The sequence below is a fragment of the Pinus tabuliformis genome, chromosome 1_2, assembly GCF_031772625.1.
Source record: "Pinus tabuliformis cultivar Carrire ecotype Pingquan chromosome 1_2, CPIR1, whole genome shotgun sequence".
Taxonomy (NCBI): domain Eukaryota; kingdom Viridiplantae; phylum Streptophyta; class Pinopsida; order Pinales; family Pinaceae; genus Pinus; species Pinus tabuliformis.
In genome coordinates, this window is record NC_142298.1 from 265,405,732 (window position 1) to 265,423,602 (window position 17,871).

The 17,871-nt window shown below is 33.9% G+C and overlaps 1 protein-coding gene across 2 annotated transcripts; it reads left to right on the forward strand.

Moving 5' to 3' along the window:
* The first annotated feature begins 2,395 nt into the window (after positions 1-2,395).
* Positions 2,396-7,948, forward strand: LOC149205372 (11-beta-hydroxysteroid dehydrogenase). Of its 2 annotated transcripts, none has more exons than XM_089395021.1 (6): positions 2,396-2,723; positions 5,681-5,873; positions 6,010-6,095; positions 6,911-7,042; positions 7,132-7,302; positions 7,518-7,948. In XM_089395021.1, exons 1-6 carry the CDS (start codon positions 2,541-2,543, stop codon positions 7,827-7,829), a joined length of 1,077 nt encoding a protein of 358 aa, XP_089251147.1. In that variant the 5' UTR covers positions 2,396-2,540; the 3' UTR covers positions 7,830-7,948. The 2 variants fall into 2 exon arrangements, with proteins under 2 accessions (XP_089251147.1, XP_089251148.1); XM_089395022.1 differs by having other exon boundaries at positions 2,398-2,723; positions 7,132-7,296.
* Positions 7,949-17,871: the final 9,923 nt, after the last annotated feature.

Below are 17,871 nucleotides of genomic sequence, written 5' to 3' on the forward strand. Positions count from 1 at the left end.
ATCTTTGGAACCCTGATACAAATGGATCCTTTTACCCGTATGTTTTGTCAAATGCATATATACTTAACTTACAATAATAATAATTATTATTTTCTAATAATTAATAATAATTTAAAATAAAGTTATAATTTAGTTATTTTTATAATATTTTTAATTACAACAATGTGAAATGTACAATGTATTATTTTGATGCTTATCATGGATTGATGTCTTTCTTAGTGGTCATTTAATTATATAGTTGAGCTAGTTTTACACCATAATCAAATTTATTCTATAAATACTTAGAATAATCCCTCAAGTTAATAGATTATTGATGCATTACCAGCTTTGTGTCATAATAGACCATAATTAACTTGCACTCACTCAAAAGTCTTTTAGAGGTAATCTTGTATTTATAACTTATTGATATTGTATAAAATTCATTAATATTGAATTCAATGTTTACAATGTGCATTCCAATAATCTGATTTAATAAATATTAAATTATTTTAACTTTATACCTATAAATATTTATAATCTACTCTTTCTCCAACAGAAATATTAATGTCTCATAATTCTCCATATCCGGTATGGTTTAAGCTTTACAATAGAATAGAACCCAGATTATATACTTAATGTTTACTTATATGTTATAATTTTTTTAAGTGTTACATGATAAGTTCACATTGAATACTAAAAGATGATACATCTTCCACAATGTTCAAGCTTTACAATAGAATAGAACCCACATTATATATATATATATATATATATATATATATATATATATATATATATATATATATATATATATATAATGTTTACTTATATGTTATAATTTTTTTTAAAGTGTTACATGATAAGTTCACATTGAATACTAAAAAAATTATAAATCTTGCACAATATTCATATTCAACTTTCACAATGCGATTTGATTTAACACATATAAAATTATTTTAGCTTTATATAAGTATAATCTTTCTTATATTTCTCTCACACATATATATTATAATTTCTAAATAAAACAAAATTCATAACACAATTTCTATATACTTTAAATTTAATATAATTAATTAATTAATTAATTACTCATCTGATAAGTATGGAATCTAATATATATATATATATATATATATATTTAAATTTAAATTAAATTCAATATTTATCATATGTATTTTATTCATTAAATTTAATAAATATTAAATCTCTTTAACTTTATACTTATAAATATTTATAATCTACTCTTTCTTCAATCAAAATGTCAATGTTTCATAACTTTCTAGATAATTTAAACTTTAAAATATAATAAAATCCACATTATATACTTAATGTTTTATAATTTTTTAAAATGTTACCTAATAAGTTCATATCAAACATTAAAAAGATTATACATCTTTTACAATGTTCATATTCAATTTATACATCTGCCACAATGTTCATACCACAATGTTCACGGGTTCATATTCTGATGATTTGATTTAACAAAATATAAAATTGTTTTAACTTTATACATACAAGCTTGTATAATCTTTTTCATATTTCACATAATATATTTTTTGTTTTTATAACTTCTAAATAAAACAACTAATGCTTCATTTTTTTTTATTTTTTTTTATAGCTTTTGAATAAAACAAATAATGTTAATGTTTCATAACACAAGTTCTATATAATCTAGACTTAAAAATAAGATTTATATAGTTTACTTAATAATGATTTATATAGTTCTTAATAATTTACATTTTTTTTTAAAGTGTTATACTAAGTTTACAGTGAGCATGAAAAAAATTATATATTTCACTCATACACATTAAAAAGGGAAAATCCCTAGAGAAATACACGCATTCCTTTGAACAAACACAAAACTTTGAAATCGTGAAACCCTGTTGTTGAAGGATGCCAACAATCTACTAGAGGATGATATTAAATCTGTTGTTGTTAAATAATGATTACAATTTAATACCCTATGATGATGGCTCATTGTCAAATCATGCTCTTGCAAAGCTCTTGTATTTCCTGCTCGAAGTTCCTTGTTCCTTTCTCCCCACCGCTGCCATGGTGGAAGTAGGGTTGCTTGTTGCTAGCGACACCATGCCCTCTGACACTTTCTGCTCTGCCTCCTCTCTTTTAACACTTTTAATGGTTACAGGCAGGCCAAGAAGTCATTAACACTTTTAATGGTTACAGACTGATTAATCCTTTTACTTGCGGCTTGCATGGAAAAGAAAATGCAGAAAGCTGGAGCTGCCTTTGTGTCCACGTGTATTCTGTAGTACCCGTATGGATACCTGTCGGTCTTATGCTGCATCCGTGAAAACGTGGATTGAATAGAAAGCAGACGTGTCTTGTTTCCCCTCTCTAAATTGTCCACACACACACTCTAACATATCATATCAATCCCAGAGAATCAATGGCGGCGTCCTTATCTTTTTAGCTTTGAGGAAGTTTAAAAGATCCATAAACTATCGATTCAGGTTCAACAGCTTTCCAGGGATACCCTCTGTTTACAGTTTCAACTTTCAATTTCTGATCACTGGCCATCGCAAGAAAGTAATTAAAGAAAGATGGATGTAATGAATTTCCTTTTGAATCTGGTGGTCCCTCCTGCCGGGCTGCTCATGTTAGCATTTGCGTGGCCATCTCTAGCATTTTTTCGTGCCTGCGAATGGGCTTTACGTATCATTTATGGCGAGGATATGGAGGGAAAGGTTGTTATAATAACTGGAGCTTCATCTGGTATTGGCGAGGTAATAATCATGACTCGCTTCTTTTCTGGTCTGTCATCTCAAAATAATCACAGCACCATCACAGCACCAGCGTCGTTATTAAGTAAAATAAGTGGTTTTTAATATTAAGTAAAATAAGAGGTTTTTTTTAAGAGAAGGAGGTAGAAGTTCTTTGATATTGTTGTTAATCACGGTTCAATTTAATTCTGTCCAATTCTATGTCTTTTCTTTTCCTTTCCTTGGAACTTCATACCATAATCAGGTCTGGTATCCTTGGAACTTCAGGTTTGGTATCCATAATCAGGTCTGGTATCCTTGGAACTTCAGACTATAATCAGGTCTTACCAGGTTTACCATCCATGAAATATGGGTAGTCGTATTGATATTGTTGCAGGTTTACCATCCATGAAATATGGGTAGTCGTATTGATATTGTTGCAGGTTCGACATTTGATGGGTTCCAAGGAACACAAACTATAATACCAGGTTTACCATCCATGAAATATGGGTAGTCGTTTTGATATTGTTGAAGGTTCCACAATTGAAGGGTAACAAGGAACACAAACTATAATTCGGTTTGATTCAGTTTACCATCTCCTAAATATAGGAAGTACAGGTTCCATCCATTTGACTCTTCAATTCGATTCTCTTGGGACCTCCCACCTTTGTTTGTCATCTATGAAATGTGGGAAGTAGTAGTTTTGATATTCATAGGGATAGGGTTAGGGTTAGGCATTAGATTATCTTGGGACCTCTCACCTTTGTTTGTCATCTATGAAATGTGGGAAGTAGTAGTTTTGATATTCATAGGGATAGGGTTAGACATTAGATGGCTTCACATTCGATTAGATATTTAATCCATTAGATATTTAATTGGTCACGGTTGCTAGTTGGACTGTTAATATCAGACTGTTAAGTCGTTTTGTTTTGATATTGTTGTTAGTTGTCCCTAAGAGTTCAACATAACATAATAGGGAAGATGGCTTCGACATTCGATTAGACATTTAATTGGTCAGATTGCTAGTTGTCGCTAACAGTTCTACAACATAGGGATAGGGTTAGACATTAGATGTGACATTCGATTAGACATTTAATTGGTCAGGGTTGCTAGTTGTCGCTAACAATTCGACATCATCGGGATAGGGTTAGACATTAGATGGCTTGGACATTCGTTTAGACATTTAATTGGTTAGGGTTCGACATTCTATGGGTTCGATTAGATAAATAGAGATTTGATTGGCTCATGGGTTCGATTAGATAATTAGACATATGATTGGTTCATGGGACTGCAAGGACCATAAATCATAAACATATATAATATGTTTGAGTCCATAATTAGGTCATATTTTGGTTTACCATCCATGAAATACATATATAATATGTTTGATTGGTCAGGTTTCGACATTTTATGGGCTCGATTAGATAATTAGAGATTTGATTGGTTATGGGTTCGATTTAGGGATTTGATTGGTTCATGGACCGCGAGGACCATAAATCATAAATATATATAATATGTTTGAGTCCATAGTTAGGTTATGTTTTGGTTTACCATCCATGAAATGCATATATATAATAGGTTTGAGTCTACCCAATGGTAATATTGGGTTTATCATCCATGAAATGTGGGGAGCGTTTTTGGGTCTATAATATGTTTGTATTACCATGAAATACACATATATAGTAGGTTTGATATTACTATCTACGTAATATGTGGATGGATAATATTTGGTTTACCATCTAGGTAATATTTGGTTTACCATCTAGGTAGGTAAACTTTGGTTTACCATCTATGAAATGTGGGCAGTGGGGATGGTTTTTGAGTCTATAATTAGGTAAGATTAAGATTAGGTCTTACCAAATCATTAGATAAGATTAGGTCTTAGCTGACTGGGGAGTATAAGAGTTTATACTGATTTGGAGAGTCATCCCGGTAATATTTGGTTTACCATCCATGAAATGTGGGGATGAAATACACATATACGTTTGAGTTACTATCTACGTAATATGTGGATGGATAATATTTGGTTTACCATCTAGGTAATATTTGGTTTACCATCTATGAAATGTGGGTAGTGGGGATTGTCTTTGAGTCTATAATTAGGTAAGATTAAGATTAGGTTTTACGAAATCATTAGCTAAGATTAGGTCTTAGCTAAGATTAGGTCTTAGTTGACTAGGGAGTTTATACTGATTTGGAGAGTCATCCTGGTAATATTTGGTTTACCATCCATGAAATGTGGGGATTGTCTTTGACTTTGAGTCTATAATTAGGTAAGATTATGATTAGGTCTTACCAAATGATAAGATTAGGTCTTAACTGATTTGGGGAGTCTGGGGAACTATACTGATTTGGGGAGTCTGGCCAGTCTATACTTACCTAAAATTAGGTTTTACCAAATCATTAAATAAGATTAAGTCTTAGCTGATTTGGGGAGTCTATACTTAGATAAGATTAGGTTTTACCTGATTTGGGGAGTGTCGAGTGTCTTTGAGTCTATAATTAGGTAAGATTAGGTCTTACCTGATGGGGGAAATCTGGTAAGATAATCAGGGGAGTGTCGAGTGTCTTTGAGTCTATAATTAGGTAAGATTAGGTCTTACGTGATTTACCACCATCTAGGAAATGTATGAATACCACCATCCATGAAATGAAATTATGAAATGTGGGGAAATGAAATGTATGAATACCACCATCTGAAATGTGGGAAGATGAAATTTATGAAATGTGGGGAGTATGTGATATTGTTGTTAATTGTTCGTAACTGTTTGACAGATACGAACATTCATATTTGACATTTGATTGGCTCATGAGACAGCAAATCATAATCATTTGCCATTCACCAAATATGAAAAATTCCAAGTACGAAGAAGTATAAATTGCACCCAATTTACCATTCACTAAATACAAGGAATTACTCCTATTTCCCAGGTTTCATTTCTAGTTATTTTTTTATTAAAATCTAATTATTTTGATGGCAGCAAATAGCGTATCAGTATGCGAAAAGGAGAGCTAATCTAGTATTAGTAGCCCGCCGAGAGCACAGGCTGAGATCTATTAGGGAAAAAGCACGTACCATGGGTGCAAAAAATGTTTTGGTAATTGCAGCAGATGTTGTGAAGGAAGAAGACTGCAAGAGGTTCATCGATGAAACTATCAACCAATATGGCCATTGTAGGTTTCTCTGCTTTCAATTTTGACAATGAAAAACCCTTCTTGCTTCTAAATTTAGTGAATAGTAACAAATTGCTCATTGTCTCCCTTTTTCTAAATTTAGTGAATAGTAACCAATTGCTAATTATGTTTGCAGTGGATCATTTGGTCAACAACGCTGGGTTGGGACATAGTTTTTTATTTGAGGAAGCAGGCGATACTTCGGGCTTCGCACATATGATGGTATGGGTATCAAACCATAAAACTCATACCAGAAATTAATTAATATTAAGGATTGAAAATTATTTATTTTAAATTTCTTATACCAGAAATTAATATTAAGGATATTAAGGATTGAAATTTATTTATTTTAAATTTAATTAAATCTCCGTTAATTTTACTACTCATTAATGTCAATTGAGCAAAAATTTATTTATTTTAAATTTATTTAAATCTACGTTAATTTTACTACTCTTTAATGTCAATTGAGCAATATAAATTTTTTTAAATTACATCATGATCATAATATAATCGGTAGTATTTTAAAAATTAAATTATATTATAAAATTTTTGGCCAACTAGTAAAAATGGAAATTTGCATATATATATATATATATATATATATATATATATATATAATATTTAAATTATGCTATTAAATTTTGGCCAGCTGGTAAAACTGGAAATTTCTAAATATTATTTTAGCAGGGATATAATTTATTTTCCACTGCCAATAAATTGAATATTCCTGGAATAATTTTTAGATAACACACATGTGACCCTTCAACCATCTTCAGGGTTTGAAAATGAGACCCTTCACCCATCTTCAAAATCTTGAAAATAACGATAAGTGAAAGATTAACCCAAAACATTGAACAAACATTTGATCCCAAAATACATACATAGTCTTCATCAACAACACAATATTATTTCTATAACTATAAAAAATTATAGCACAATATTAGTCCTATTTATCCCTAAAATGGGGCGACTCTAAGTTTTCAGATTATAACGTGCATGATGAATCCTATCAAATACTCTCTAATTGAAATTTGCAGGATATAAATTTCTGGGGTAGTGTTTATCCAACATTCTTTGCTCTGCCTCATCTGCGCCGAAGAAATGGGAGGATTATTGTAAATGCTTCTGTCGAAGGCTGGCTGCCAATGCCGAGAATGAGTTTATACAACGTAAGTTGAACAAATAATTAATGCATACATCTCTCTGTTTACATATATAATTTCTCTGCACAAGATGTCATTCATAAATGGGTGATCAGGCGGCCAAAGCGGCTGTGGTCAGTTTCTACGAGACGCTGAGGATTGAGATCGGTGGCGCAATTGGCGTAACGATAGCGACACCTGGATGGATCGAAAGCGACATGACAAGGGGAAGATTCATGACGGAGGAAGGCGAAGTCCTTTTCAAGGAGGAACCGCGTGAGGTCTGTGTATGTTTCTGTGTCTCTATCTGTCTCTGTGCTTTTGTCATTATACATAAAACCTTAAAAGTGGCGTGGTGGGGTCGGTTTCGGGTTTGAATCTCGTACTGTTACGCTATTTATCTATTTTTCAAAAAGATAAATGTGTTGTTTCTGGAATAACAAGTAGATGTTGTTACAATGAACCATTCAAAAAACCTAAACCCTAATGTGTTTTGCTGCAGATGTACATAGGCCCTTATCCTGTGGCATACACCGAAGAATGCGCAAGAACGATCGTGTCGGGTGCATGCAAGGGGCAGCGGTATGTAAGGTTCCCCATGTGGTACAACGTATTTTTCTTGTATAGGGTTTTTGTTCCAGATCTTCTTGATTGGACGTATCGCCTCCTATTTCTGAATCATTTCATCACCACCGCCAGCAAAGATCACACCCTTCACGACTTCAAAGGTGCCCGAAAAAAGCTCCTCATAACTCCCACGTCTCTTCAGCTTCTGCACCATCAGCAACACCAATCGCCCAAATCTTCTGAATAGCAATTTTTTTTTATTGTAATGCAAATAGGGTTTAGACTCTTTCAATTTTCTAAGTTTATGCTGTATTGCATCTCTTGTATTCCAACTACTACAATATATTTTCATTTAATATTTGCCAACACTTGTTCACAGTGAAAACATGTGTACAGCATTTTTACATTCTATTTCCCAGAAAATGAAGTCACAGTGTGCGGTATTCCTAAATGCACGCTATTTCTGATCCAAATACAAAATGGATTATGACTATACAGGGACTGTACCATTGACTTTTATGACACTTATTTAGTTCATCTTTGGTGAGCACCATGCTGGATGAGCACCATTAATTCAAGAAAGAATCATGGGTGAAAGAACCATCATTGAATTCAAAGCAAGAATCATTTCTTACCAGTCAAAGAACCATCATTCAATTCAAAGCAAGAATCATTTGTTACCCACTGGTAGTGATATCATTATAATATCATTCTAAATCATTGAATTTGAGACAGAGGCATTGGTAAAAGAACCATTGAATTTCGTATAATCATTAACTCATTGTCACACTTTTCAATTTGAGATATCATTGTAATATCACTATAGTTGATATTATAGTCTTGATGCTTTAGAAAAAGTCATGATAATTTTTCAATTTGAGATATCATTATAATATCAATATATTGACATTATAGTCTTGATGGTTTAGAAGAAGTCACGATAATTTAGAAACAATTATGTTGGTTTGATGATTAACAAAGTTTCTTTTTATTTTCTTTCTTATATATATCCGATAAAGATATATATTCTTTCTGTTAATCGAGGATGTCTTGATTTTTTTTAATTCAAGAAAGAATCATGGGTAAAAGAACCATCATTGAATTCAAAGCAAGATTCATTGTTACCCATTGGTAGTGATATCATTATAATATTATTCTAAATCATTGAATTTAAGGCAGAGGCATTGAATCTTTGTTACTCATAGGTAGGAAAGAGCTAACCAGCCATATATTTAATGTTCTCAGAGCAGCATGCGACTTAACGCGATAACACGGCAGCGGGCAAATTCGGCATTAAATAATATTTGTCCGCTCCCTTGTTATGGGGCTAAGTGGCGTGCTGCTCTGAAGGTATTAAATACCCAATATATGGCTGGTTAGCTCTTTCCTGTTTCTGAGAGTCCAGAGCATCCCTTTCCACCTGGCTAGGAGAGCCCATCCACGTGACGGCCGCGTTGTCTTCATCTCCCATGTCGCCGCCACTTGGAGGAGTTTCCAAATTCAGAATGCCACCGGGAGGATGCTCCGGCTCGACTGCAGGCAAATTGCATTGTGTAGAGTCCACTGGAGGCTGAGGAGCTTCAGGCGCATTCCCCTCTTCCTGCATATTGTCACCATTGAACATGACACTAGCCACATCTCCCTGAAGAACGCTATCGTCCTGAGACTGAGATGTAGTGGTATGAACAGAGCTACTAGGCTTATCCTCCTCCTCAGCTAGGATCACTGTAATACTGGCTGACAGAACGCGTTTATTAAGCCTACTGTGGAATTTGAAATGGGTGGTTTGGAAGGAATTGTGCAGGAAGGGCTTGCCATGATCAGAAGGCGGAGAGGACGGGGAGGCTGAGGCCAGTGGAACTATATTTTGGGGGCAGACTGAGAGGCGTGGCCATGATTGCCAGTGGTGCCTCCACGGCGAGAAACACCACGACGTCGCACCATTTTCGAACTGACAAAGAGACCTGGGAAGGGAATTAAGCATGACAAGATGGGATAGGGCCGAGAGAAGGCGAACCAGGCCGAAACCATATAACGGATGAGCTCCCAAGCGGCCAGAACGAAGCATGGGTGCGGGAAAAAAAATCAGACGGACATGGAAGGAGCCGAGGAGAGCGATAGCATAAACCAGAAGCCGAGCCATGGATAAATCAACCTACGCGGGCTCTCGAGCTGGGCACGCATTCATTGTCGAATGCCTGACCATTATTTTGTACCCCTTGGCATTCATTTCAAATGTGGTGGGTTTATGGGATTTGCGCCCGAGTGCCAGGTGCAAGGACAGCTACCGGCAGGGAGTAACTGTCTTAAATGAACCTCGATAACACCCGCATCCGGGTTTATTATTATTTTACTATATTATACAAAATGAATTTTTTTATGAGAATAGGGTGAAGTTGATATTATGCGAAAACAAATTAGATAAAATAATTTGTATTTCTTTAATTTTGAAATTATATATATATATATATATATATATATATAAAATGTAAGTATGCCAACATTTTTGTAGAATAGTTATGTAATATAATGTGAAGTTATGATGACTAGTTCAAAACACTTAAAATAAAATTAAAATTAAAATTAAAAGATAATTAATAGTTCATTTTCACCAAATTTATATTATCTCTATTTTCTTATTTTGAATTTTATATCACTCCTAAATTTATATGAAGGTTTAGAAGAATCCATGTTATTGATCCATGATATTTGAGTTTCAAGTATATGAGAACTCATGGTATTGAGGTCAGAGGTCAAAGTTTATGAGAATCTATGGAATCTACCCATGGTAATTATGTGGAATATAGGCTATTTAAAGGGAGAAGAGTTTGCGTAGCTTTGTCCTTCATATCCCAACAATTTAAATCATTTTATTTTTTTTTGAATTTATAAATTTTTAAACATGCATTTGACCAAAAATCTGAACTTATGTTAGTTTCATCTTTTATTTTAGATTTTTTTCAGTAGTTTTATTTTCCAAAGTAAAGTTTGAATAAAATTACAATTTAATTGTTATTTTTTTGTGTTATTAAGAAAAAAATTATTATTATTATTATTATTTATATCCTTTGATTTTTGGTATGGGCTTCCACATCCTAGTTTTTTTCTTAAATATTTCAATAAGAATAACACCCAACTTTAGGTGGACTTGCATTTAGAATTTTTGAATTTTTTGTACAAGTTAAATTGAAAGAGTTTCATATATTTACTCTGGCTTAACCAATTGTAAATATCATGAGTGAGTTGCAAGAGCAAGGTCGTCCCTTTTGAAGATGTGCAGGAAGTACACAAGATTCTAAAGCACATGATAATTTAAAAAAACTTAGGTTGGTTTGGATGATTAACAAAGTTTCTTTTTATTTTCTTTCTTATATAGATCTGTATCTTTTTATTTTCTTTCTTATAGATATCCGATAAAGATATATATTCTTTCCGTTAATCGAGGATGTTTTGATTTTTTTAATTCAAGAAAGACTCATGGGTAAAACAACCATCATTGAATTCAAAGCAAGATTCATTGTTACCCCTGGGTAGTGATATCATCATATATCATTCTAAATCATTGAATTTAAGGCAGAGTCATTGAATCCTTGTTACTCATAGGTACACTTGCATTGGTAAAAGAATCTTTGTTACTCATTGGTACACCTTTCAATTTGAAATATCATTATAATATCATTGAATTTAAGGCTGAGGCACTGATAAAAGAATCTTTGTTACTCATTGGTACACTTTTAAATTTGAGATATCATTATAATATCAATGAATTTAAGGCAGGGGCATTGGTAAAAGAATCTTTGCTATTCAATGGTACACCTTTCAATTTGAGATATCATTATAATATCATTGAATTTAAGGCAGAGGCATTGGTAAAAGAATCTTTGTTACTCATTGGTACACCTTTCACCTTTCAATTTGAGATAGCATTATAATATTAGTGAATTTAAGAGAGAGGCATTGGAAAAGAATCTTCGTTACTCATTGGTAAACTTTTCAATTTGAGATATCATTATAATATCACCATAGTTGACATTATAGTTTGGATGGTTTAGAAAAGGATATCATTATAATATCATCATAGTTGATATTATAGTTTAGATGGTTTAGAAAAAGTTGATGATATTATAGTTTGGATGGTTTAGAAAAAGTTAGAGTGGATTTTATGTTTATATGTTTTTATTTTTAATTAATTTTTAAATTTTTTATAAAGTTTTTGGTAAAATTAAATCTTAAATTTATTTATTTTTTAAATGGAAAATCAATTTTAAATTTTTAAAATTGAATTTTTATTTTTTATCACTAATTTTATTTGAATTAAATTCAAATGGTTTGAATTAAAAATTGTTAAAAAAAAACACTCTAAATTATCATTTTTTTAAATATATTTATAATTAGTTTTTTTCCTTATTCATTATTATATTTATTTTTAAATAATAAATATTTATTATTTATTTTTATTAATGTTGTATTCCTTCTAATAACAAAGTTTTTTTTCTAATTTGTAATCCAAAGTGTCTTTATAAATTAATTAAAAAATTAAATATATGGATTTTTTTCATAATTAATATTTTATTACAATTCATTATCATACTTGGTTTTTTACATTAAATATTTATTAGTCTATAATTATTCCATGCTTGCTTTCTTTTCACCTTTTTCCATTAATACAACTTGAGTGGGTCTAATGGTTAAGAACATGTTTCCTCCTAAGAGGTCACAGGTTCAAAGTCAGAGGTTCAAAGCCAAAGGTCATAGGTTCAAAGCGAGAGTATGTAGTATGTAGGCTTTCATAGATTTTAACATTCAAATTGTTGTATGGAGGTGGGTCTCTTGTCCCACAAACAAGGGGGTTGCATACACCAATTTGGTGTCTAGCTTGGCGTGACCTTAAAATTGATCATAATTAATCATAATATTTGTTTATACTTTAATTATTTAATTGTTGTCGTCCATTTTGCATAAAATTATGTTATTATGTACCAATAAATTATTAGTAATTTAATTCTTCCTCAATCAAGGTTGTGATGCTTATATCATCCACTTAATATAACAAAGTTATATGGTTATATTCACCATATAAAGTTCTCTACTTTTTGTATAAAAAACCGGTACTAAACAACAACACCGCATACTATACTTATTTATCTTTACATTAATTGAAATACAAATATTTTTTGTCATTTAAATTAAAGTTTGTACTCTTTTATTACTTTAGTTTTATTTGATATTTTAATTTTTTATCTTTAAATCTATATGCAATCATTTTTTTTTTTTTAAGCTTCGGTAGGACCCTCTCATTTTTCCAACTTTTTACAACCACGCAGGATTCGAACTTGGGTGGGGGGTGTGAAAGCCATCCGCCCCAGCCATTACATCATGCACGTCATGTTATATGCAATCATATTTTTATTATTATGATACCATGTAATTTTTTTTTTTCCTCTCTTTATTTATTTTATTTTATTTTTTTTATTTTATTTATTTATGATTTATTTATTTATTTATTTATTTATTTGAATTGGACTAATTCTATTAAGCAAAAATATGGTACAAGATGATACAATCAAGAGAGACAGAAAACCGGCAACCGGAAATGATAGGACTATCAACCTCGGTTCCGGAGAAGGAAAGAAACCAGCAAGAAGCTACAACATATGACTGGAAGCAACAAGACTGACTTCTACCCAGAATGGGCAGAAGCCTCAACACGAAGCTTTTTCCCTTTCCGATTCTTAACTTCGACCCAACCATCCTGGGGTGAATGAGCAATAACAACTTGAAGATTGGGGTTCTCCATAGGGGGGCCCTCCTTTTCTGAATCAGAGGAGGAGGTCATATGGACGCGTTTCTGGGTGGTGGCTTTATCGGAGGACTGCGCCGGACCATCGGTGGAAGGGACCACAGAATGAGGGGCAGGATCCAATTCTGCATCGCTACCTTCATCTTCAGAGCTAGAGGAATCAGAATCCATGACTGGAGGTGGAGAGCAAGGAGCCCATCGTTTGGACTTGGGCTTGGAGAGGTTATCCTTATTCTTTTTTGCCGGGAGAGATGGGCAGGTGTTCTGCAAATGCCCTGATTGGTGGCAGTGGTGGCAACGAAATGCAGTGTTTTCGTAATCCAGTGTCTGGGTCCAGACAAAGTCGTTTATATTGAGATTTATTTGTTCTGGAAGTCCTTTTCTCAAATCTAACTCCGCACATATTCTGGCATATGTGTAGAGACCTTTATTTTCCCGCCAGTAATCTCCCATAATGAAACTGCCCAAGGTGTTGCCTATAGCTCTATAGACTGCACCATGCCATAAGTGGGCCGGTAAGTTTGGAAGCCTGATCCATACAGGTGCTCTGGTAATGACTGCAGTTGCTGGATCAAAATCTGTGAACTAAGAAATCAAGAAGAGCCCTGCAATTCCCATGAACCAAGGGCCTTCTTCTAAAGCCTTTTCATAATGCTTACTGTCCTCAAAAAGAACAATGAAGTATCCTTTTGAACAGAAACTGACCTTACAATGATGAGTCCAGTTTGCATGGATCCATGCATAGAGATCCTGAGATCGCGGCCACAGTCCGTTAAATCTGCAAATGATGGCTCTTTCTGCAAAATCTTGAAGTTGGATTGCAAGACCATCATGGGTGATTTCAACAGAGGGAACTTCCTCTATCTTGTCAACCAAAAAAGGCTTAGGTTTAAGGGCTTCTAGGGTTTGGGGTTCTCAGAGTGTACTGCATCTTTGTAAGAGAAAGGAGGAGTTGAGGATGACTGTCCTGCTGCACCTCCTCTCAAACGAAGGGTTAACACCAAAGAGCTGTTTCTGGTAATGTTGTAAGAAGAGAGGGGAAGAAGGTCTTCGAGTTGTTTACCTTGAAAGAGAAGTCTCTGAAGGCCTGAAGGGATCCCAATCCACCGTTCTAAATCCAGTTTGAGATCCAGCACCAGATCTGAAGAACTGACCCATTGCAGGATGGTTCTGCCTGTAGGTTGAGAAATTTGGATCTGAAAGGAGTCAAAGAAGTGCCTAGACATAGTACCAGGGCCTCTTGTGCGTCCAAGGGGCCGAGGAAACGTCCAAGAGTTTTTCCCCACTTCGAATGTTTCTTCGACTGGATCTGGTAAAGTTGCTGCCGCGGAGACCGTAGGAACTATACCCTTCAGTTTTGCATTCAGACTGTTCTCATGCCATGTAGCCCCCTCAGAGATCTGGGGACGCGGGTCTGTAGTGAATGCCAGGGCAGACCTCATCACGGCTACCAGTCGATGCTTGTTGTTATATGCGTGATAGACCGGATTGTTGAAGCTTAGCGCGTCCCTGTTCCAGCAGCATTTCCCACTCCAATGATCCAGGGCTTTTGGATCTTGGCGCATCTTTCGATTGTTGGCCAGATCGGTTAGATCAAGGCCTGCTCTGAAATGTTTGAGCCTGTCCACAATGGGAGAGAGTAGATCCGCACCATGCCACCCCCCTTCGTTGACTTCAGCGACAGATCCAATGAGAAGACCTGCAGATCCAATACCTACCGCGCCTAGGATCCCCTTCCTTTTTCCCCCATGTCGTTGCTCAGCGCAACAGACTTTCCTACGCATTTCTGGGGATGGCTCGTCCTGGCCCCTTTTGCAGTGGGCATGAGCGCTGCGTTAACTTTGATTTTCCCCTGATTCGGTACCCCCCTTCCACCGTGGCCAAGATAAACCGCAGGTATGGGCGCATGAGGGTTCGAGGTGCTGGCCAGTGCACCGAGGTTCGATTCCTTCTTGCCTGGGATGCCTTTCTCAGCTTCTTGCAGGTTGTGGCGAAGGGTTGCAGGGGCGGCCATGGGAGCAGCGTCCTATCCCGCTTTCCAAAAAATCTTGAGTAACACCGATCGACTATCACCTATCTCTCTCTTTATTTTTCAAATAATGTATTATTTTTATTTTATTTTATCTTTAATCTTTAAATCTATATACTCTTTTCTAATTTTATGTATGACAATAGTAACTTGGAGGAAGTGTCTTCTTACAAGTATCTAGGAATTGATATTCATCACAAGCTCAACTGGAGCTATAGCTTTAAGAAAAGATTAAATGGGGGGTGGAAAACTTATTTTGGTCTTGAAAATAATTGTAAAGCGGCAAACCTCGTAATGTGGGATAGAAAGAAGTTCCTCTTTGAAACTTTATTCACTCTTATTATCTTATATGGATGTGAGGTTTGGGGTTGCAACATCTCTAGAAATACTGGAGAAAGATTGAGCAAATCCAGAAGCGTTTTATAACGTATAACCTCAAAATTAAAAGCAACACACCCTATCCTATTCTCCTTATAGAAGTGGAAATTTTCCCGATCGGGAGCCTAGTTATGACTAGGCTTTTGTTGTACAAGCACAATCTCAATAACATAAGAGACCATAGACTTCCTAAGTTAGCTTTAAATTCCAGCCAAAACCACCTAAGGCTCAAACGAGGTTGGTATAAAGACACCAGGGCTTGGTTAAACCATTGGGAGATTGATGAGAATGTTGCATTGCAAAACATTAATAACATTAAAAATATTGTTACTTCTAAGCTCAAAGAAAAAATGTGGTGTGAGAAAGATTTAGCAGCGAAAAGAAAATTAAGATATTATAAGGAGGTCATCAACCCCACCCTAGAATATAAAAAGTATCTCTCTATTTAACTAGCTCAAAGAAGAAAATTAATATAGCCAAGATTAGAACGAACTCTCATGAGCTCTATAGTGAAATGGGTCGTTGGGCAGTTCCTAAAACACCATGGATGGAAAGGATCTACCATCTCTGTGAGAATATGAACATCAAGGATGAAAATCACTTCCTCTTAGAGTGCCCCACGTATAACCACATTAGATATCAGTTTCATAATCTTTGTTGCAATACTAACCTTCCTAGTCTTTTACGTTGTAAAAAGTATAGTGAGCTCCGGAGGCTTCTCTCCAAGCTTTTTGAGCATAGGAATAAAATCTTAAATCAAACTAAATAATCCGTTTCTTTAGGCCCGATAGACCAAATTTTGTTCTTAGTGGATGTTAACCACCACCACCACCATCATCATCATAAAATTATTTTGTTTCTTTAATTTTGAATAAAGTTTTGTTTTATTATTATTATTATTTATTATATTACAAAAACTATTTTATTATTATTTTATTATATTACATAAAATGATTTTTTTATGAGAATAGGGTGAAGTTGATATTATGCAAAAACGAATGCGGTAAAATAAATTTTATTGCCTTTAATTTTGAAATTATATATATAGATGCCAACATTTTTGTAGAATAGTTATGTAATATAATGTGTTATATAATGTGATGTTATGATGACTATGTCAAAATACTTAAAATAAAATAAAAATTAAAATGAAAAGATAATTATTAGCTCATTTTCACGAAACTTATGTTAGCTCTATTTTGTTATTTTGAATTTTATGTCACTCTTAAATTTATATGAAGGTTTAGAAGAATCCATGTTATTGATCCATGATATTTGAGCTTCAAGTTTATGAGAACTCATGGTATTGAGGTAAGAGGTTAAAGTTTATGAGAATCTATGGAATCGACCCATGGTAATTATGTGGAATATAGGCTATTTAAAGGGAGAATAGCCTATGTACCTTTGTCCTTCATATCCCAACAATTTAAATCATTTTATATTTTTTTTGAATTTATAAATGTTTAAACATGCATATGACCAAAAATATGAACTTATGTTAGTTTCATCTTCTATTTTATATTTTTTTCAATAGTTTTATCTTCCAAAGCAAAGTTTGAATAAAATTACAATTTGATTGTTATATTTTTGTGTTATTAAGAAAAAATAATTAATTTTATTCTTTCTTTGATGTCCTTTGGTTTTTTGTATGGCCTTCCACACCCTAGTTTCTTTTCTTAAATATTTCAATAAGAACAACGCCCAACTTTGGTTGGACTTGCATTTAGAATTTTTTGTGCAAGTTAGGTTGAAAGAGTTTGATATATTTACTCTTGCTTAACTAATTGTGAATATTATCATCATGAGTGAGTTGCAAGAGCAAGGTCGTCCCTTCTAAAGATGTGTAGGAAGTCCCACAAGATTCTAAAGCACCCCCTTGTAATTTTGTCTACTCCTAAGGTGTAGATTATCTCCTTTCTTCCCAAATTTGGTGTTTCAATCACTGCAACTTTTATCTCCAATTAGTTTCAAAGATCTTCCTCTCTTCACCCCGATTTTAATAATTTCTTCTATACACTTTATGAACTAAATTCCAGTCCTCCTCGGAGTTCACCTTGAACAACTCGACCACCCAACCACAGT